This window comes from Capsicum annuum, chromosome 9 (genome assembly GCF_002878395.1).
Source record: "Capsicum annuum cultivar UCD-10X-F1 chromosome 9, UCD10Xv1.1, whole genome shotgun sequence".
NCBI classification, from domain to species: domain Eukaryota; kingdom Viridiplantae; phylum Streptophyta; class Magnoliopsida; order Solanales; family Solanaceae; genus Capsicum; species Capsicum annuum.
In genome coordinates, this window is record NC_061119.1 from 214,830,381 (window position 1) to 214,852,628 (window position 22,248).

Consider the following 22,248-nt stretch of genomic DNA (forward strand, 5'->3'; position numbering starts at 1 on the left):
AATTTTAAGATAAAAAGTTACTAAAAGATGATTACTTAGATATATACCTTTATTGTACTTCAAAAAAAAGTAAAGAATCTAGAACCTCCTTGAATTATGACCAAATTTGCTATTACACCAATTTCACGTAGGTCCTATTACCTCTAAACTAAATTTTAGTATATTTTTGTTATTCTTTTTAGCTAACGTGGCATCTTTTATAAACTTTTGTAGCTGACATGGCACCTTTGACGTGAGCCCCATTTCATGTAATAAAGGTGTCACGTCAATATAAAAGGGTGATAAAAGTACGTTAAAATTGAGTTCAGGGAGAAATAGGACCTGTGAAGTTGGAGTATGTCATAGCAACTTTATTCTCATATTCTTTTTTTGACTGTTATGTTCTGCTTTCTGTATTAGTTATCGTGTTTTATTCACTATCATTTTTCTTTTTTAATAACTAATTTGATTTATTGCATTTGAGGAAGGTCCTTCAAAAACAGTCTCTCTACCTCCATGAGGTAGAAATAAGATCTCACTTATGAAATTATGTAAAAATATACCTCATTGTAAATATTAAAAAAAGACCTTACCAATTTGTTGTTGATGCAAGAGAGACCAAGAAGACACGGAAACATACACCAAAAACTGTCCACATGTCAAGAAACCCGAGGACTCCTTTGATGACCACACTCAGATTCGCTACTTGAACAAGAATGAGATAATATCAAGGTGTTTTTTTACTTGTTATTACTTGAATTACTTTTTACATTTACAATGATGTTCCATACAATGATGTTCAACACAATATGGTGAACAATATAACAATAACAACAATACACGATTACAATGACAAGAACCAAACGGATTACACTAGAATAAGAACCAACGATTACAAGGAAAAGTAACGATAGGAAGATAGACAAATGGAGATGTAATTTTAAGAAGCAAAGAAAATATTCCACTCTTGGACCCTTAACACCACACACTACAATCACCTATACCTTACAATGACACAAGAGAGGCCTCCACCACCCAAGCACTAACGTATCAAGCAAAATGCAACACAAAAGTGATTCTACCCTTGTGCTATGCCCTAGTTTCAGATTAGGACTCTTCTTTCTAAGAGAAGTGTTCTCTCAATAACAAGAATAAACCAATGGAAATAAACCCTACAATGTTCTAAATATACAACATTACAAATAAAAGAGAAATGACAAAAGGGCCCTTCACTAGAGGGTTTGTGCACTCTTTAAGTGGTCTTCAAAATGCTCAAAAAATGTCCATGGTCGTGATCATACTTGAATCATCCTCTCCAATTTGAGAGGAATATTACCACAAATTCACGGGCTAACCTCTTTTAAGAAAATACTTCACAATCTCCCTCTTGCGGCCACACATCTTCTCCATACTCTTCATTTTACACTTTAGCTTCTTCTTGCTCTCCATCTTGCGGTTTGCCATCATTCTTAACTGATTCACTGCCCACCTCTACTCCAAGATAGTACAATCTATCCTCCCTTGGGATTATATTTCTCTGATTTGGGCACTCACTAGCCTTGTGCCCCCACCCTTGACACTTGAAGCATTGAAATTCATTGGGATTAGAAGTAGAATTCAATTTACCTTCATACCTTAGAGGATATTTTTGGAAAACCTTGGTGGCCTCGGGGCAGCCATGAATGAGTTTTCTTTGAGTTCCCTCTCAACCTCTAAAGCTGCATGGAAGATTCCATCCATGGTGTTGAATTTGTGAAGCATCATGCGAGTGGAGATGTCCTTGTTTAACCCAACCTTGAAGTGCACAATGTCATGACTTACTTGCTCGCCTCGGTGGTCAAGTTTCAACATCATTGTTGAAATTCATCGTAGTAAGCCATGACACTTTTGCTCCCTTGCCTGAAATTGTACAATTTGGCAAGGAGCTCATGCCTATAAGTCTCGGGTAAGTACCTTTGCTGTATAAGGTTCTTCAACTAAAACCAAGGAGGAGGTTGTCCCCCGTTCATCTTATTTCCAAACCGTTTAACATACTCCCACCACGTATTAGCATACCCTTCAAAGTTAGCTATCTTATAGCAATTCTTTTTTTCCTCGATGATATCATTAAGTTGGAATATCTTGTCACACGATGACTCCAAAGCAAGATAAGATTCAGGATCACTGTCACCCTTGAATATTGGAAGGCTAACTTTGATGGAGTTTAGCCCTACATCACGGTTTTGGTTCCCTTGTTGGTTCCAATGACCAACTCTACCTTCTAGGCCATGAACTTCCCTCGGATCACAATACCTTCCCTTATCTCTTCCCATCCCATATAAGCATCATAATACGACCCATAACCATCATGTTGTCCTCCCCTACCATAACCCTCAACATGGATGGGTCTATTTGGGTTAAGTGGAGCTTGTAGTATTGGATTTGGATAGTAAGGTCTTTGGTCAAGTGGAGTTTGGATGAGAGGGTTCGGTTATGGTGGTGGTATTTGGGTTACAAGCCCTTCTTGTTGGACTTGGTGGAGTGAAGGATGTATTGGTCTATCTTGTTATCGGCTTTGGGAGTAAAGATTGGTTTGATTTGTGGCAATTGGTGGATATAGCATTTGGTGCAAGGTCTCGGGAGTATTAGTTGGGTAAATGTTTTGAGGGGTGGAAGGTCGACTCCTTTGGATTTCCACACATTCTAATATCCCACACATTGATGCCACATCCGTCTCAATTTCTCAAGACCCACATTCAACCTAGTCACATCTCTAGACATAGTTTCAAGGCGAGCAAAAATGAGATTGATGGAATTATTGTCCATTTTTTGAGCATTTGAAGCCTCGAGTTCCATTATGGTTGTACCGAAAATAACCCTTCAAGTTACAGTCTAATCAAGACACCAAATCAGTCTGCAACGTCACACACTACAATACAATACAAAACCTACAACACAAACACACAATAGTTAAAAAAAAACTCACTTCGCACTCACACACTTGTGATCTCATACTTGATTTCACAAATGTTTGCAAGCTTGATTGTATCCCGTGCTTGAGATGTTGAGAGGTGAACCAATTGTTTACAATGACTCAAAAGAATAAAGCACACAAAGGAACATTAACACGAAGGACGGTTTCAAGACTAACTTACAATCTAGGACTAGCTTGTAAGTTAGTAATGGAATCAACAATTCAGACAAAAGAGACAACAAAATGAAAGTAGAAGAACAAAATTTTGAGCTTAAAAACCTCAATTTGGAATGGATGAAATTGTTTTGGAGGGAAAGTTTAAGTCTTAGATCCTTTTTCCAATTTCAATCTTAAAATAGGTGTGACTTTGAATTATAAAATTTCCACAAAACAAGACCCTTGAAATAGAAAAAGTGGTTTGAAGTGATGGGTTCAAGTCCTCTCACCAACAAGTCTTACAACTTTATTCTTCACCTTTTTAGATCAAAAGTTCACTTGTCTTGTTTTAACAAAAGATGTAAGGTGAAGAACAACAAGAAGTCACAACAACCTTCAAGAACAAAAACAAGATCCACATATACAAGACCCAACCCGCCATAACAAACCACAAATTTTTGCCCTAGGCTTTTGTTCACAAAACAACTTTAACAAGTTTATGCCCAAATATAGATCTAGATACCTTTAGTATTAGTGAATTAAGAAACTAACACAACAAACAACAATAAAAAAAAAAAAAAGAAACCCTAGGCCTAAACTCCACAAATTTCGGCCAAGAATATAACAACAAGAAGCTAACTTCTCGGCCAAGAACACACACAAGAAGCACTTCTTTCTCTCTTTTTTTTTTTTTTTGAATTTTCAACTATCAAGCCCAAGATTGATTTTATTGGAACAAAATCAACCACAAGCTTTGATACCAAATGATGCAAGAAAGACCAAGAAGACACGGAAACATACACCAAAAATAGTCCACAAGTCAAAAAACCCAAGGATTCCTTTGATGACCACACACTCGGATTCGCTACGTGAACAAGAATGAGATAATATCAAGGTGTTATTGGCACCAAACTAGCAACCAAACTAAGTTATCAACACAATATGGTGAACAATATAACAATAAAAACAATACACAATTATAATGACAAAAACCAAACGGATTACATTAGAATAAGAACCAACGATTACAAGGAAAAGTAAAGATAGGAAGATAGGCAAATGGAGATATAATCTTAAGAACCCAAGAACATATTCCACTCTTGGACCCTTAACAACACACACTACAATCACCTATATCTTACAATGACACAAGAGACCGTCCACCACCCAAGCACCAACGTGTCAAGCAAAAGGCAACACACAAGTGATTTTACCCTTGTTGTAAGACCCCACAAAGTTCCTGCATCATTAAAGACTTTAAAGTGAGCTAGAAGAACCTTAAAGACTAGAATTTTAGCTAAGTTATCAACACTTGATTTATTTTGAGCCTTCAATCTTCGTTGAATCATTTCGCGACCTTTCCAACCTCCATTTCTTGATTTTTTTTGTTGCGTTGCGATAGGGAAAGGTTGTAGTACATCTCGGGTGAGTTTTGGAATTTTTAGACGAGCCTAAGGTCGTGTTTGGATTGCAAAACAGTAGCAAAAGGCTATAAACCCGCGTCGCCTGGCTTAGGGCGCTGCCCAGGCTAGACCGGGGGTCCAAGCAAGCGCCGTCTTGGATATTGTGCCAAGCCAAATTTCAGCTTCCTTCTCTGACTCATTAAGGGAATGTGGTATTTTTCAACCCCTTATCAACTCTAACACGGGATTAAATCCATAGAACCCAAAATTAATCTTAGGTTCATCAAATTTTCCCAAGAACTCTCACTAGGGTTACAACCTAAAAATCCATAAATCTCAAGATTCAACCGTGAGTTTTCGGTAATTCTTCAAAATTCAGATTCCCCATTCTGAGGGCTACAATAAGCACCTATTAGTTTCAAGAATAGCAAACCAAAGTCTAGAGTTCATTCAAAGCTTCAAGTTTAAGGTATGTAGGGTTTTGAACTAGAACACCCTTTCGTTCTTGTTCCCAAAAGTTTTAGTTTTTCTTAAAGAATTTCATATTTTCAAGATGAATTCATGTCTAGTTTACTATATTTCAAAATTATAATATTAAGACTTGTTCAATTCTTGAGTTGTGTGATTATCTTGTTTAATTATAATATAAATTGAGAAGTTCATGTTATACATTGCCATTCCTATATTGATGTCATATTTTCTATGATTTTCCAAGATTTGTTGTCATGAACTAAGAGTTAATAACTCAAATGGTCACTGAACTTATTGATTTTTTTCTCAGAAAGTCACTCAACTTTATTTCTTACTTCAAAAGTCACTCAACTTAGGGTAGTTCTCTCATAAAATCACTCAACTTTGATTTTCACTTCAAAAGTCACTTAAGTATGAATATTTTACTTATAAAGTCACTCGACCATTTAATTATTTGTTTTAATTAAAATTTGCTAACTTAAAATTTTATTTAAAACCAAATTCTAAAAAAACTAAAAAAATATTTGAACCATATTTATTACATATTATCATGTTTACTTTATATTTAACCCTCTGAAATTTTAAAATATCCTAAATAGTTTATATCAATTCACTTATAATGTTAATATTAATTTTTAAGATTTTTCGAATCATATTCATTTAGTTGATTAGATTTAATTAACTTTCAACGTGATACTTATTTATGAAATTGATTTTCAATCACAATGTAATTTTTTATATTACCACTTGTATAATATACATATGCATCAAATAAATACAATAAATTCTATTCCTAATAAGTTGATAAAAGGGATTGTTATAGATTTTAAACTAAAATGATATGATATAAAACATTACCAAATGTTATTAAACATTTGTACATTATAATATATACACTGCAACAAAGTAAAATTACCCGCAAAAATTGTACAATCAAATGAGTGTGGTTTTAGGATATTAATTGATGATCTGTATGACTATATACACTTTATAGTATAGAGTAATCGTTATACAAGAAAATAGCAGTAAAATCAAAATTCTAAGAAATAAAAAAGATATTCAATTAAACCATTTAAATGAATTTTGGATGTGGCCGGATCACTAAATTGATTGTTTAAATGAAAATCTTTTTTATTTCTTAAAATTTTTGTTTTAAATAAAAATTACATGATAACAAATTTTAATGAAAAAAAATTTAATCAAATAGCTTGAGTGATTTTTTGAGAAAAGAATCCATACTTGAATGACTTTTGAAGGAAAAATTAATGTTGAATGGCTTTCTGAGAAAAGAACTCATAGTTGAGTGACTTTTGGAGTAAGAATCAAAGTTGAGTGACTTTCTGAGAGAAAAATCATAAGTTGAGAGACCATTTGAGTTATTAACTCCATGAACTAAGCCTTATTGTGAAATTATGAGCCTTTGAGAATGAGTTATTGATACTCTTTAAAGTGTTTCAAGAAGTGCACTTAAATCCACATGCTATTGAGTATTCAAGTTTATTCATGATAAGTCTATCAAGATTTCAAGAAAAGCATTGAGTCTTTATACTAAGCTTAGAAAGAAATCCACATCATTTTAATTTAAGATAAGGGGAAGCATATTGGCTCCCATTTCATGTGTTAAGTTGTTTAAGGTGGATTTTCTTAAAAGTTCTTAGCTAAGTAAGGGAGTAGTATTTAGCACCGAGTTGGGCTTGATTCTAAGGTCTCATTCCCTTGAACTACGTGCCCCCGTAGGTTTTTGATTTACCTCAAGTGGGTTAAAATAGTGATCACTAAAAAGTTAAGGATCTACTCCGATGGCAAGGACAAAACAGCTCTCCCCAACGTGAGTAAGACGTTGGACTCCATGTAGCTCACATGGTTTATGCCGGTTAGAAGAAACTCCCGAGTCCCAAAGTTGTATAAGCCCACGTCTCCCAAGTTTTCTAGAGTCTCAAGTTGTAAAGTTCTTAAAAATACCAAATGCTTGAATTTTAAAGATGTTTTACCCTCCCAAGGCTAAAAGCATGAATTTTGAAAGTATAAGTATTTCAAAAGCTATTGTTTTAAGATTTATAAGATTTCCAAGTGTCATGATGTTTAAGTCCTAAAGAAGTTACTTGTTCTCACAAGATTAAAGCATAAGTCCTGAAAGTTGATATTTTAAGATTTTATCTAGTTTACAAGTTGAGAACAAATAAAGAAGGCAGATTTAGAATAAAGTGAAATGACACACATGATTTATATTTTATGTTTCCCATTGAGGATTTATGAGGATTTTATTCAAGCTATGTGAGTCATCTATTATATCTTGCATTTTTTCTGTAAAGACTTATGATGTTGATTATTTAACTGCACACACCCCAATATACTCAGTACATTTCGAGGTACTGGTCCACATACTTGTCAGTGTGCTGCATTTTCTCGTAATGTAGGTTCAGGTGCTCAGTCTTAGCCTCGTCAGTGATTTCCGCATGCCTTTATCTACATCTCCACAGTGGTGAGTCCTCATGGTTCGAGGACCTATTATCTTCAGACATTCAGTTTATCTAGTAGTTGTGTATTTCTTTTCAGTTAAGTATGTGTCAGTTGGGGATCTGTTCCAATGGCTCTCTAGTTTCTTGAGCAGTAGAGGTTGTGTTAGACTAGTTATCAGACTGTTAGTGTGCTACGGTTTTTAGTATTGTGATTTTTCAAATAGAGTATTTTCTTAGTATCCCTTCTGATTTGATATGACAGTACTAGTGCGTTGTTTATTTTATCTCTAAGTAAGGTATCACATGAAGTAGCAGGCTCAAAGGGTTAGCTTGGGGATACTTGTAGCCTTAAGCACCATGTGATGTCTCGGGACCCATTTTCGGGGTGTTACACTTATGTTATGCCCTAGTTTCGGATTAGGACTCTCCCTTTCTAAGAGAAGTGTTCTCTCAATAACAAGCACAAAACAATGGAAATAAACCCCTCAATGTTCTATATATACAACATTACAATAAAAGAGAAATGACAAAAGGGTCCTTCACTAGGGGGCTCTAAAGCCGCCCCATTAAATGCACCAAAAGGGCGGGTTTTGGCCTCCTCTTCAGTTGGGTTTGTGCACTCTTTAAGTGGTCTTCAAAATGCTCAAAAGGTGTCCATGGTCGTGATAATACTTGTATCAGTTGTTCCAATCACAACTTTTGTGTTTATATAGTTACCTGCCACTAATATTTTGTGGACTAATAAGTCAATAAAGAAATAATATGATAAGAGGGAGGATCATAGCAAATCTCCAGCTAAGGAGCCAAAAAGGAAAACTTTTTGAATCATAAAGTGAATATCACCTAAATTTTTTCACCTTTTCTAGCAGCTTTCATGACCCTTGGAAGTGCTCAAATTGTCAGAGGGTTCAAAAGCTACATAATTGACTCATAAAGTGAATATAAGATCAGAGAAGTCACAACAAGCTTTTTAGAGGGTTCAAATGCTACATAATTATCACAAGTTTTCTTTTATTGCTCTAATGGAACCTTTTCAAGATAGTAGATTTATCAACAAATATAGAAGGAGATTGCGCATGCCAATAGCTATTTCTAACTGTAATGGAAAAATATGGGTCTTTATAAACCATGATTTTGATATTATAGTTATTAGTAATACAGAACAACTTACTATAAAGCTGAAACATCAGATCATGCATCATAGTTTTTACGTCACTATTGTTTATGCAGATCAAAGATTAGTTCTGTGGAATGATATTTATCTGGAGGAATATGAAATTGATGGCCCTTGGTTAGTTGGGGGTGACTTTAATGGGGTGATAAATGCAGAAGAGAAAATAGGAGGTCTTGTTGTGGTAGATACTGATCATGAAGACTTTGAATGTTGTATCTCATCTTGTGACTTAACAGAAGTTCCTTTCAAAGGGAGCCCCTTCACATGGTGGAATGGTACAACTGATAATGATTGTATTTTGGAGAAGTTGGACAGAATTTTTATTAATCGACAGATGTAGGACTGGTTCAATCATACTGAAGTTGAACATTTACCAAGAACTGGATCAGACCATGCTCCAATGTTGCTTACTTATGAAGAAAATGATTCCAGATATAGGAAATCATTCAGGTTCCTACAATTTTGGACAGAACATAAAGACTTTAAGGAGATTGTTAGGCAGAATTGGGTTTCAGTGATTCTGAAAATCCTTCTCTAGCTTTTAAGGAGAACATCAAGAAGGTTAAGAATGCTTTGACCAAATGGAGCAAGGACACTTATGGGGATATTTTTAAGCAATTGATCATTAGAGAAGACATTGTTAGAATCAAAGAGAAGCTCTTTGAAGAAGTGCCAAATACTATGAATAGAGTTGTGTTACAAAAGGTTCAAGCTGGATTTAAAAGATATCTCCATTTTGAAGAGATTTTTTGGCAACAAAAAGCTGGGTATGATTAGTTTGAAAATGGGGATAGAAATATAAGATTCTTCCATGGCATAGTAAAGGGAAGAAGGAATAGACTTCATCTAAAGAGAATACAAAACAGTCAGGGGACCTGGTTGGAAGAGGAAGGAGAGATAGCTGGAGAAGCCATTGATTTTTACCATACACACAGTTCTCTCAAGAGAGAGATACCACTGATTTTTCATTATTGAGGCACATCCCTGTGAAGAGAACCTTTTGTTATGCAAAACCCCAGAGTTAGAGGAGGTCAAGAAGGCTGTTTTTTCCTTGAATAGTGATAGTTCTAGTGGACCTGATGGTTTAACAGAGAGATTCTACCAGTGTTGTTGGGATATAGTTGGGAATGATATCCTAACAATGGTTCATGATTTTTTTCAAGGTAACTCTTTGCCAAAGTCTATTACTCATACTAATTTGGTGCTTTTACCTAAGAAAGAAAATCTTCAATCTTTCTCAGATTTAAGACCTATTAATTTGAGTAATTTCATCAATAAAATTCTTTCTAGAATTATTCATGATAGACTTGAGGCTTTTCTACCTAATTTGATCTCTTGTAATCAATTTGGTTTTGTAAAAGGTAGAAGCATCATCGAAAATATTTTATTGACTCAAGAGATTGTTACAGATATCAGAAACAGAGGTAAGCCTGCAAATGTGATACTTAAGCTTGATATGACTAAAGCCTATGACAGAGTTTCTTGGTTCTTTCTGATGAAAGTTTTAAGAAAAATAGGCTTCTCTCATATTTTTGTATATTTGATTTGGATATTGGTATCTAACAACTGATATTCTGTGTTGATTAATGGGCAAGCTCAAGGTTTCTTTCACTCAACTAGAGGTGTTAAGCAAGGGGATCCTTTATCTCCTGCCCTTTTTATTTTATCGGCAGAGGTATTATCTAGATCCTTGAATGCTTTATTTGAGGATGTGCAGTTTATTGGTTATGGTCTTCCTAAGTGGAGTTCACAATTGAATCATCTTGCATATGCAGATGATACTATTATTTTTTCTTCTGCTGACAAATATTCTTTGAAAAAGATTGTGTCAACTTTACATGAATATGAAGTTCAGTCTGGTCAGAAAATTAATAAAGAAAAGAGATATTTCTTTATACATCAGAGTGTTGCTACAGATTTAAAAATATTAGTGGAAGAATGCACAGGTTTTTCCAGGGGTTAGTTTCCATTCAAATACCTTGGTTGTCCGATCACTCATGCTAGGAAAAGAAAAGAGCATTATGTTGAGCTTATTAGAAGGGTGAGAGACAAACTTCAAGCTTGGAAAGGCAACATGTTGTCCTTCGGGGGCAAGGAAGTGTTAATCACTAGTGTTTTACAAAGTACTCCAATTCATGTGTTATCGGCGGTTGTTCCTCCTAATTGTGTGTTGAAAGAGCTTCATAGAATTTTTGCAAAATTCTTCTGGAGTAATAAATTTTAGGTAGGAGCAAGTATCGGGCTTCTTGGGATAAGGTTTGCTTACCTAAAATTGAAGGTGGTTTGGGTTTTAAATCTATGGGTGATTTATCTCAAGCTATGTTTGCCAAGCTTTGGTGGAAATTCAGGACCCAAAATTCATTATGGGCTAATTTCATGTGAAACAAGTACTGCAAAAAAACAAATTCCCGCTCTTGTTCAATGGAAAGGTGGTTCTGAAGTATGGAAACACATGCTGCAAAATAGAGAGATTGTTGAACAGAATTTGTGGTGGTAACCAAGGGAAGATTCATCTAGCATTTGGTTTGATAATTGGACTAATCTTGGACCATTATATGTTCAACCTACTAATGTTCTCGGATGTCATTCTCTAACAGATACTGATATGTTCTTGACAGAAAATGGTTGGGATTCTGAACTCATGCAAGAACATTTGCCTACTAATACTGTTGAGCATGTTAGGATGAATATGGGAAATGTTACACAGACTAGAGAAATGGATAAACCTTGGTGGATAAAGAATAATACAGGTAAGTTCACTGTCAAATCTGTTTGGGAAATTTTAAGAAAGAAATTTGCTCCTAATAATGATTTTATGATGTTGTGGGTGAAGGGGCTTCCTTTCAAAATCTCTTTTTTCGAATGGAGGGTATGGACACATAGGGTTCTTGTAGCTGCTGTCATGGCTGCCTACAATCCTACCATTTCCCAGATATGTCAGTGTTGTAGAATTCCCATGAGGGAAACCATAGAGCACCTATTCTTGACAGGGGAAGAAGCTATTTTTATATGGGATTACTATGCTAGATATGCTGGTCTCTTAGGCCCTTAGGTACAAGTTAAACAGACTATGAAGAGATGGTGGGTTTTTCAAGGTAATATTAGATAGAAAATAATCTTTCAGGCACTTCCTAACATCATCCTATGGTTTCTATGGAAGAGAAGGGATACAATTCTTTATGGTGGTTCATACTCTAGAAATAAGGTTTTATGGGACATTAATGATTCTATATGTAAATTTATTAGGTTAAAGTTGAATTTTTCTTTTCCTAATAATTGGACCCAAATGGTTTCTCTTTTGGAAAATTATAGACCTAATTTTCATTGTAAAGTTGTTAGGTGGATGGCTCCTCCTTTTGGTTGGTTAACATGTACTACTGATGGGCCTCTAAAGATAACCCAGGTCCAGTGTTGCTGCTTTTTGTTTGAGAAATCATGGAGGAGAATTTGTAGGAGCTAAAGGTTTTCTGATACAACTAACCTAGTGGATGAGGCTAGAGCTATAAGGGAAGGGCTCCAACATTATCCTGGAAACTGGCTCTTTGGCTATGGTTAACATTATCAATGGAGATTGGGAGATTCCTTGGACTGTTTCTAAAGAGGTCAAGACTATTAACAGGATCAGAAATGGCCTATCAGTGAGAGTACAACACTCATTAAGGGAGGGAAATACTCTTGCTAATTTTTTTGCTAACTTAGTTTTTAGTTTTGCAGGTACATATGAATTCAGCTCAATTCAGGAAGTCCCAAGTGCAGGGAAAAAGATTATTAATCTTGACAAGATCAACACTCTAAGCATGAGAATCAGGAAAATAAATATATCAAGCAATTCCAACTGATAAGTTCAAATCTTAAGTTTTACTGTCCATGTTTCATTACAGAGATACAAGTAAGGCTACTGGTGAATTTTTGACTAGTTGATTGGGAAGTCTGAAGCAATTTCTAGTGGTTGACAGTACCTACAGCTGGTGAGAGCATTGAGGTGTTCATTGGGTACTAAACCAGGACTTAACAACACCATTCATATTCTTCATCGTAGCCCAAGATTGGTTCACTCAGTTACAGTGTTTCAAGTATAACACTATTGGAGTAATAATCAATTTTAGTATCTTGAATTCATAAGTTGGTATTAATTCCTTTGGAATTCAATCCATAGAAGGAAAGGTAATGAAATCGAAAATTACTTTGAAAGGTGTTAGATGTACCTGAGCTCATAAGTTGATGTGATTCATTTCAGCTTCCAGATATAAGTTAGAGATCCTAATCTTGACTTCATGCACCAGTAGAGAAATCGAGTTAAGGTCAAGAAACGAGCTAATATGGGGGGTTCCAACTACTTGAGAAATCGAAGATGATTTACCTTTTCATCGATTATTAGAGGCGCTGGAAGATGGAACTCATTCATCCAGATTATGAGTAACGTGGGAGTAATCTTATAGCAAACAATCAGAACCCATTCCTTTTTCAGTAGAATTTTGACCCAGATTATGAAGTTGAAGCTTCTACAGTGGCCGTACATGTTCCACTTTCCTAAATGTTTATTTAATTCTTTTATTTCAAAAAAAAAAAAAAAGAATATCACCTAAATTATCCCTCCTTTTTTCCTTTGGAGTTTCATATTAAAATTATTGGGGATGTGAGAAACACACCTAAACTATCACTTAGTAATTTGAGAAACACATTTCAAATTTAATAAAAATCAATTAAAAATAAAAAATAATGTGTTAGCAAAAAAGAATAAAAATATACCACGTGGACTAATTTTTAATAGCTAGACACACCAAAATAAGTTGGAAAGGAAATATTTGGTCTAGTCAGCTTTTACATGTATTTCTTAAACTAATAGGTCATAGTTTAGATGATATTCTTACGGTACCAATAGTTTAGGTTTGAGACTCAAAAAAAGGTGATATTTTTAGTGTGTTTTACAAACTTCACTCAAAAGTATTTTAATTTTTTATCAGTGGGACATCTAACAACTTAGTAAGTATTTTGATGAATTAAGAGCATTTTAATATTTATTTATATTAAAGTATATCTTTAATCATGATTATTAATTTAGAGTTAAGTGCATGAATTTGTTGATCTCATTATACAGCTCCAAAATGAAAACGATGAACACATTTTACCTCTAATGGCATTATATGTCAATTACTATTCATTTTATTTTTTTTTACTTATAATTTTCAGTTGTAATTTTATTATAATATTACCAATAATTTTAAGGAGATTCAATGGCAACAACTGAAAAATCCATAAAAAGTCAAGATGGGAGATCTTAAAAAACCATTCCAGTTCAACGATGCTCACTTCAAGAGATGGAAGGGCAAAGTGTTTTTCTACTTAAATCATCTCAACGTTTCTTGTGTTAACTTAGAAGAACCCAAAAAAAATAGATAACTCTTCAATGGTCGATGGTAAACTTATCTCTCTTCAAGAGAAAGTTGAAAAGTACGACGGTGACTCCTACAAGTGTCAATATTTTCTTTTTAATTGTCTATATAATAATTTTTATGATTATTATGATAGAACTTACTCCAGTGCAAAGAAAATTTGGAAAACCTTACAGAGTAAGTATGACATAGAGGAGGCAGGAGTAGAAAAATATTTGCTAGAAGATTTTTTCGATTCCAAATGGTGGTCAACAAATCAGTGGTAGACCAAGTTTAGGACTTCATAATGTTGTTGGAGAGCTCAGGTCTGAAAAAAGTTAAAATTGGAGATAACCTTACTGTTTGTGGCATAATTGATAAACTTCCACCTTCATGGAAAGAATTTTAAAAAACTACGTGCCACAAGTAAAAGAAAACTTCTCTTGTGACTTTGATAATGAGAATCTGCATGGAAGAAGTAGCACGGGGCAAAGATTCACTTTTGTAAACAGAACAAAACAACATCACACCGAAGGTAAATTTAATAACTTCAAATAATGCTACCCCTCAAACTAACAAAAATACTACTTTGAAGCTTAAGAAGAAAAAATTCAAAAAAATTGATGGTAGACATCCCAAAGACAATAATGGTATAAATAACCAAGCAAAAAATCAACATGTTCAATAAAAGGGACTGTGCTTTGTCTGTGGAAAGAGTGGGCATATTGCTCTATTTTGCAAATTTTGAAAACATGGGCCTACACCTCAGGCAAATATTATCAAAGAACCATTTGTGGTGGTGATAACAAACATAAACATAGTAGAGAATGTTGATGGATAGTGGGCATGACAAAGACTGATTTAAAATATACTAATTTTGAGGAACTCAAAACCATCATGCTTGAAAATTCTCACACAACTCAAGTCGGGAGATGTCGAGTTGAGGTTTACTTCTGGAAGGATATTAATCCTAAAAGATGTACTTTATACTCCTTCTATGAGAATCTTAATAGGCTTCAAAAAAATTATTGAATCAGATCAATATGTAATTGTGAAAAATAATGCTTTTTTGGGAAAGGGGTATGCCTGTGATGGTATGTTCAGTTGAATGTTGAGATGAATAAAACATATACTTCTGTTTACATTCTTTATTCTACTAATTTTTGGCATGCTCGTTTATGTCATATAAATGATCGTTATGTGGGAATCATTAGTAGTATAGGATTAATTCCAGTGATCAAAAAGAATTTTAAAAAATGTTAGGCTTGTATTAAAGCCAAAATCACAAAAAAAAAAAAATCATTTTCAAGTTGAAATAAAAATTGATTTATCAGAATTAGTTCATATTGATATTTGTGAACTTGAAGGAATTTTAACTTGTGGAGGAAACTGATATTCTACTACTTTCATGGATGATTTTACTAAGTTTACATAATAAAAAATAAAAGTAATGCTTTTGAGAACTTTAAATTTTTCTCCATGAAATTGAAAATCAGTTTGGTAGAAAAATAAAAAGAATAAGAAGTGTTAGAGACAATGAATATGAGTCAAATGAGTTCATTCTTTTATTAGATCGCTGGGTATAATTCATGAAACTACTCCTCGTTGTTATCCTGCATCTAACGATAGCGAAAAGGGAGAATAGAACTTTGGTTGAATTGACTAATGTCATGTTAATTGAGTCTTGTGCACTTTTTGATTCTAAAATAATGGGGGTCATGAGACAAAAAAAAAATATTTTATCACTACCTAGTTCTTCTACTTTTACTTTGAAAAATAAAAAAAATTATGATTGAGTTAAGAAGAAGTAAACGAGCTAGAGTAGAAACAAAATTTTGGTCCTGATTGTTATGTTTTTAATGTTGGAGATGACTCACTAACTTTAAAAGAAGTTTTATCTTTGCATGATGCTATTTTTTGGGAAAAGGCTGTAAATGATGAAATTGAATCACTAATTTCCAATAAAACTTGGAAGCTAGTTAATTTACCACTGCATTGTAAAGCAATTGGATGTAAATAAGTCTTACGTAAAAAGTTGAAACCGAATGGATCTGTTGATAAATACAAACTAGCTACTGGCTAAAGTTATTAAATAACTAGAACGCCTAGAATTTTTTGACATTTTTTCTCCGGTAACTAGAATTACATCCATTAGACTTTTAATTTCTATTGCAACAATTTTTGATTTACAAATTCATTAAATGAATGTAAAAACTGCTTTTTTAAACGGAGATCTAAATGAGGAGATTTATATGGAACAATCCGAGCTGTTGACGCTGGCCAAGAAATTAAAGTGTGTAAATTTATGAAATACCATGGTTTGAAATATGCACCAAAGCAATTGTATGAAAAAATTGATTCCTGATTGATAATGGCTTTAAAAATATACCTCATTGATATATTAAAAAAAATTCTTAGCCAACTTGTTGTACCAATCACAACTTTTGTGCTATATTAGCTTCCTGCCACTAATATTTAGTGGACTAATAAGTCAATAAAGAAACAATAATATATAATAAGGAGTATCAAAGCAAATCTCCAGCTAAGCTAAGGAGATAAATAGTTATTTTAAAAAAAGAAAGCAAAACTTTTTTACTCATAAAGTGAATATCACTCCATTATCGGGACTACCTTTAATTTGCAAAAAGTATTAATTTGCTAAAAGTATGAAGTGTAAAAAACACAACTAAATTATCATTTATTAATTTGAGAAACACACATCAAAATTAACAAAAAAATAATTAAAAGTGAAAAAATAATGTGTTAACAAAAAAGAATAAAAATATGCCACATGAATTAATTTTTAATGGCTAGACACACCTAAATAAGTTTGTAAGCAAATATTTGGTCTAGTCATCTTTTACATGTGTTTCTCAAAAGAATAAGTGCTAGTTTAGACGTGTTTCTTACACTTCCCATAGTTTAGGCGTGAGACTAAAAAAAAGTGATATTTTAAGTATGTTTTACATACTTCACGCAAAAGTACTTTAAGTTTTTATTCAATAGGAAATCTAACAACTTAACAAGTATTTTGATGGATTAAGAGCATATTAATATCTATTTATATTAAAGTGTATCTTTAATCATGATTATTAATTTAGAGTTTAGCGAATGTATTTGTTGATCACATTATACAGCTCCAAAAAAAAAAACGTGCACATTTTTCCTCTAATGGCAGTATATGCGAATTACTACATATTTTATTTTCTTCACTTGTTTTTTTAGTTGCAATTTTATTGTAATTTCAACAATAATTTTATGAGGATTCAATGGAAACAACTGAAAAATCTGCGGATGTTCTTAACAAGCCATTCCAGTTCAACAATACTCACTTCAAGAGTTGGAAGGGTAAAGTTGCTTTTATTATACTTAGTCTTCTCAACATTTCTTATGTATTAACTAAGAAGAACCCAAATAAAGTAGATAACTCTTCGATGTCCGATGATAAACTTATCTGTAACACCCCATACTTTTGGGCTAAAGTTTTAACCATCGTTCCTATGCGTAAAGGCCCGAACCCAATGATTATTTGTTAATACATGTGTGATAATCAATCCTATAATGTGTGAATACCTTTGAATATGAATTGAGGTCACAAAAATCCTCTAACTCTAGGACGAGTTCAAAAACTATTTCATCGATTAAGTTTTAGTGGACACTCCAACTTGGGTCAAATTTTGTCGACCATAACTTCTTGTATACAACGAAATAGAAGGCCTACTATATATAGACTGAAAGGTCTTAGAAGTATCTTGCTAACGGTACCAATTTCGCCTAAATTCGATACCCGAGCTAAAAGTTATGACTCTGCAAAGTGGAGTATTTTCCATCCAATCTGGTTTAATCTGCTCTGCATCTTCTTCAGTAGATTGGGAGTAGATTGGGCGCAGTTCAGGGGTAGAACACACTGGTTTACTCTGCTTTGCATCTACTTCAGCAGATGGGGAGCAGATTGGGCGTTGTTCAGGGGCAGAACACACTGGTTTAATCTGCCTTGCATCTGCTTCAGCAGATGGGGAGCAGACTGGGCATAGTTTGGCCACAGATTAGGGTCAACTTTCATCGACCATAACTTTCTGTATATAAAGAATTGGGAAGCATACTATATATCAAATGAAAAGATGAGTCCTCTCTACAGCTTAACTTATTTCTTCCAAATTCAGCATCGGAGTAAGAAGTAATGCCCAATTTACTTCAGTATGTCAGTCTATCAAGTGAGGGACTGTTGCGACTTTTTTGTTTCCTTAGGGGTATTTTAGTCTTTTTCCCTTGACCCCAATCATCCAAACCACATAATTTCAGTCCTAAAACAGCCCCTTCAACCCCAAATTCACATTCTCTACAATTGAAATCATCCTCTATTTCCCAAGAACAAGAAAAATCCCTAACTCTTCAGCCAAGATTTCAAGGAAATAGATCAATACTCGGGTTCCATATTTCTAATATGATAATCTAAGGTACGTGGAATTTTCCTAAAACTACATGGGTATGGTGAAATAATTTTAATGATGAATAAGTGTTTAGAAATCATGATCTTACAAAAAGGGATTTTGGATCTACAATTTTTTATTTATTATGAAACCTTATTGATGATGAAGTTTTGGTCTTGAGGCCTTTCCCCCAAATTGATTTGTAATCTTATATATGTATGTATATGTGTGTTAAAGTTGATAATTGAATTGAGAGCATGACTAATTACGCTCCCCCACATGTTGCAACACCTCTTGATTTAGAATGTTATGAGTTGAAGAATGTTATTTAGAAAATATGGTATCAATGTTCTTGACTATTGTTGAATGATTTAAGATTGATTTTCAAATTGATGAGAAGGAGTTTTACATGTTGATAAATGTTGAATATATATATAAATATATTTTAGCAGAAAGATATATTTTTTAGTGAATAGTGATGGAAATTTGTCAGTTTTGTGTAAAACCTACTCAGTACTCCCTCTCTCTCATAGCTTCTTCATTTTTATCGTTCTTACAGGTTATATTTTCCCCAGAGTTTTTTTTTTTAACTTACCCTGTTCATCTCTTCCGCTTAATCTATGTTCTTAACACTTTACTTCTTTAACCACACCCCGGAATATTTTTATCTAGCAACTAACACTCGTCCTGTGTCTATTTTGCAGACCTGGTGGACTATTAAGGCCAGAATTCCTAGGAATTTATAGGTTAATCCATCGTTGTTATTAAGAAATTAAAAGGCTAACCATATACTAAGGGTAAGATTTTATAAAGAGAACTAATTTACAGGATGTACAGAGATATGTAGAATAACTTTAATCATCGATATAAAAACATAAAAAACATAAAGATAAATATTTTTGTGGGGAAAATACGTAAATAAGAACTTACATGAAGTAACTTAGGAGAGAGGTTTCCCTTTCGGGAACCCCCTTGAGATCAAATAAAAAAGTTGGAACTTTTATTTAAAGCAAGCTGACTGATACAAAATTTATACAAGAAAGACTGGCTTCGAGTTTTTTTTGGAGGAAAGGTTTGCACATTTTCAGTAGGTAGTGAAGTTGGTTGATTTCACTCTATCTTCTCTCTACAAAATGTACTCCTTTTATAGGCAAAATTTACATAAAGGAGAGGTTCTAAGGGCTACTACGTGGCCTCAACACAGTTGGCCGACACTTTTTGATAAGGGATAAGAAAGAAACTTTAATAATGCAAGTCGGGTACTCTTTGGGCCCCATCGTCACATGCGTTATTAATTTTCTTTCAGACTTACTTTGACGCATGCTTCAACAGTTTTTCTTTCTTTTGGAAAGTAGTGATAAAGGAAGCACTCTGACTCTGATTATTACAAGACATAAAGTAGGCATCCCCACTTGACTATGCTAGCTAATAATACAAACTGTGGAAACTGTAGATTATCTTTATGTGTCCAAGTTGTGCAGGGCAATGGAGTCGAAGCTCATGCCTGAGTCATTGTCTTCATATGGATCCTGGGCATCCTGGAATTGTGCAATACTATCTTCTTCGTCTGATCTTGCTGAATTATTATCTGTATTTTTTATCTCTGGCACAACTCTGTCTAGATTAGTGGGCTGTTCGTCTGGCTATCCATTTATGTATTTATCTTGTGTCTGGTTGCTGAAGAATCTGTCTAACGTCTGTTTAAATATTGTCTCTATTGTTTCGTTTTTTCTTTTAGATATTAAAGTCTTCTTTAAAATCCTATTTCCAGATCTCTTTAATTTAGCGTTTGATGAAGAACACCCTTCATCCTCACTTTTTGGCAAAGTGACAGCCATTAACGGATTTGATTTGTCTTTACCAATCACCGTTTGAACCGGACTAGCTGTACCAACATCCGGTACAGTGGATTTCTTAGCATTTAGTGGGAAATGCACACCCTTCTCATCCATTTTTTGAGGAGATGGGGAACTCTGAGCTGGAGTCTGAGTTTGTGCATCTGTTTGCTAGCTAGATTCTGCTGGCTGAGTCTTGTTTCTAACATTTGTAGTTGTTTGATCAATCTAGTGTTTTCCATGAGGAGTGATTCTTTTTGAGCATTTAGCTTTTTGAAATTCTCCGTCATTGAAGAACAATGGTTGCAAAAAATAATCTTTCCAGTCTCTTTTTGCAAATTATACTGGGGTATTTGGTCTGGATTTTGTCTAAGGGAAGGAGATATATAATAATTTGGCCCTAAATATCCTCTAGCATGATTGGTGGCTTCGGTAAAATCATTAAAACCTTTAAAAAGAGGGGCTTTAAAACCTTGTATGGATTCTAATACTTCTAACCATGTTTGGAAGATTCCGTTAGTTTTTCCATGAATGACTACATAGTATTTAAAACGAGGCCTACTTTTTTCTGCCATGTAATGGCATAAAGAGTTCATAGATGCCATGAAATGATTACGGTTTTGTCTATTATAAGAGATCCAGAGGTTATCTACTAAACACCTTTGGGGTCTGTCTAAAACGTAATCTGGTCTTACTCTAAAGGATATGTTGCTCTCAGGGTATGCAATTAAATTAAATGGTCCGAAATGAATTCTTTCCATTGTCTCTAGGGATTCTAGTGGTCTAAAATTTAAGTTACCTAACATTGTCTGTTGGTAAGACTCTGAAGACGAAGCTACACCTTTGCCTTTGTCTGCAGGAGGTAGTCCTGTTGGTCTCATGCTGAAAACAAATGAGTAAAATTAAACTTATTTATTTATTCCCAGTTGTAGTCTACTTAACTGGTCAGCTAATTCGTTTTCTTTTCCTTTTATATGTTCGAATACTATATTCTTATAAACAGATATGGTATCTGTAAAATTTAGCCATCTTCTTCTACTACTAGTTTTGTCATTTATTTTTTGATGAAATTTAACTATAGCTTCACAATCTGTTCTAACTAAAATTTCTTCTTTATTTAGTATATATAGTTTGAAACTATTTAACCCATGTATGATAGCTAATACTTCTAAGTCTATAGCACTCATATTTCCTTTTTCTTTATATGCCCCACTCTGGTATCCACATATTTGTTCTTCATTTTTATTACTGTATTTATTAGGTGTTGCTTTTAAGATAGCTCCCCATCCTAAGTCACTTCCATCTGTTTGAATAATTAAATAGTCTGATTCCAATGGAATTTTTAGGTCTGAGATATTTTTTATTTTTTCTTTTATTTTTTGGACTAATTTAACATCTTCTATATTGAAATTTTTCTGCCCTTTACTACCTATTTTTGCATATAATGGTCCTGCTATTTTTCCTAAATCTTGAATAAAATTTTGTGCATAATTTACTAATCCTAAGAATTTTTGTAAATCTTTTGTTGTTTCTAATTTATCTGGCATTTCTAGTACCTTCTTTGCTATGTGTGGTTGTAGTTTTACTTTTTCATTTCCCAGAGTTATTCCTAGGAAATTAATATAAGTCTTGCATAACTCCATCTTCTTTTTACTTATTATTATGCCATGTTTAACAAATAGTCTGAAGATTATTTGTAAGTGTCCTAAATGTTCTTGCATATTTTGACTAAATACCAAAATATCATCTACATATACTAATACAAAATGTTTATATTCTCCAAATATGTTATTCATTTTTTGTTGGAAAATGGGCGGAGCTGTCTTTAATCCAAACGGCATAACTAACCATTCAAAATGTCCGCCTGGACATGTGAATGCCGTCCATTTTATGCTATCTGGGTGCATTTTGACTTGCCAGTAACCTGACTTACAGTCAAATCTACTATAAACCTTTTTATTTTGAATTCTATTAATTAACTCACTTTTATCTGGTAGTTTGTAAGCATCTGTTCTG

General features: G+C 33.7%; 1 protein-coding gene across 4 annotated transcripts in view; it reads right to left on the reverse strand.

Moving 5' to 3' along the window:
* The window catches only part of LOC107840999 (putative late blight resistance protein homolog R1B-16), a 41,663-nt gene that overhangs the window by 4,763 nt on the left and 14,652 nt on the right, over window positions 1-22,248 (reverse strand). Inside the window, exons 1-2 of one of the 4 annotated variants that reach the window (XM_047396572.1) lie at window positions 12,956-21,310; window positions 12,801-12,865 (exon numbers count right to left, since the gene is read on the reverse strand). The exons of 1 other annotated variant lie outside the window; for it this stretch is intronic. Coding sequence is in view for 1 of the 3 variants with exons in the window: in XM_047396569.1 (XP_047252525.1) it covers window positions 573-617 (45 nt within the window). In the remaining 2 variants the exon portion in view is untranslated. Of the gene's footprint in view, window positions 1-572; window positions 682-12,800; window positions 12,866-12,955; window positions 21,311-22,248 lie in introns of those variants that run through there. 2 more of the 4 variants (XM_047396569.1, XM_047396571.1) reach the window with 2 other exon arrangements.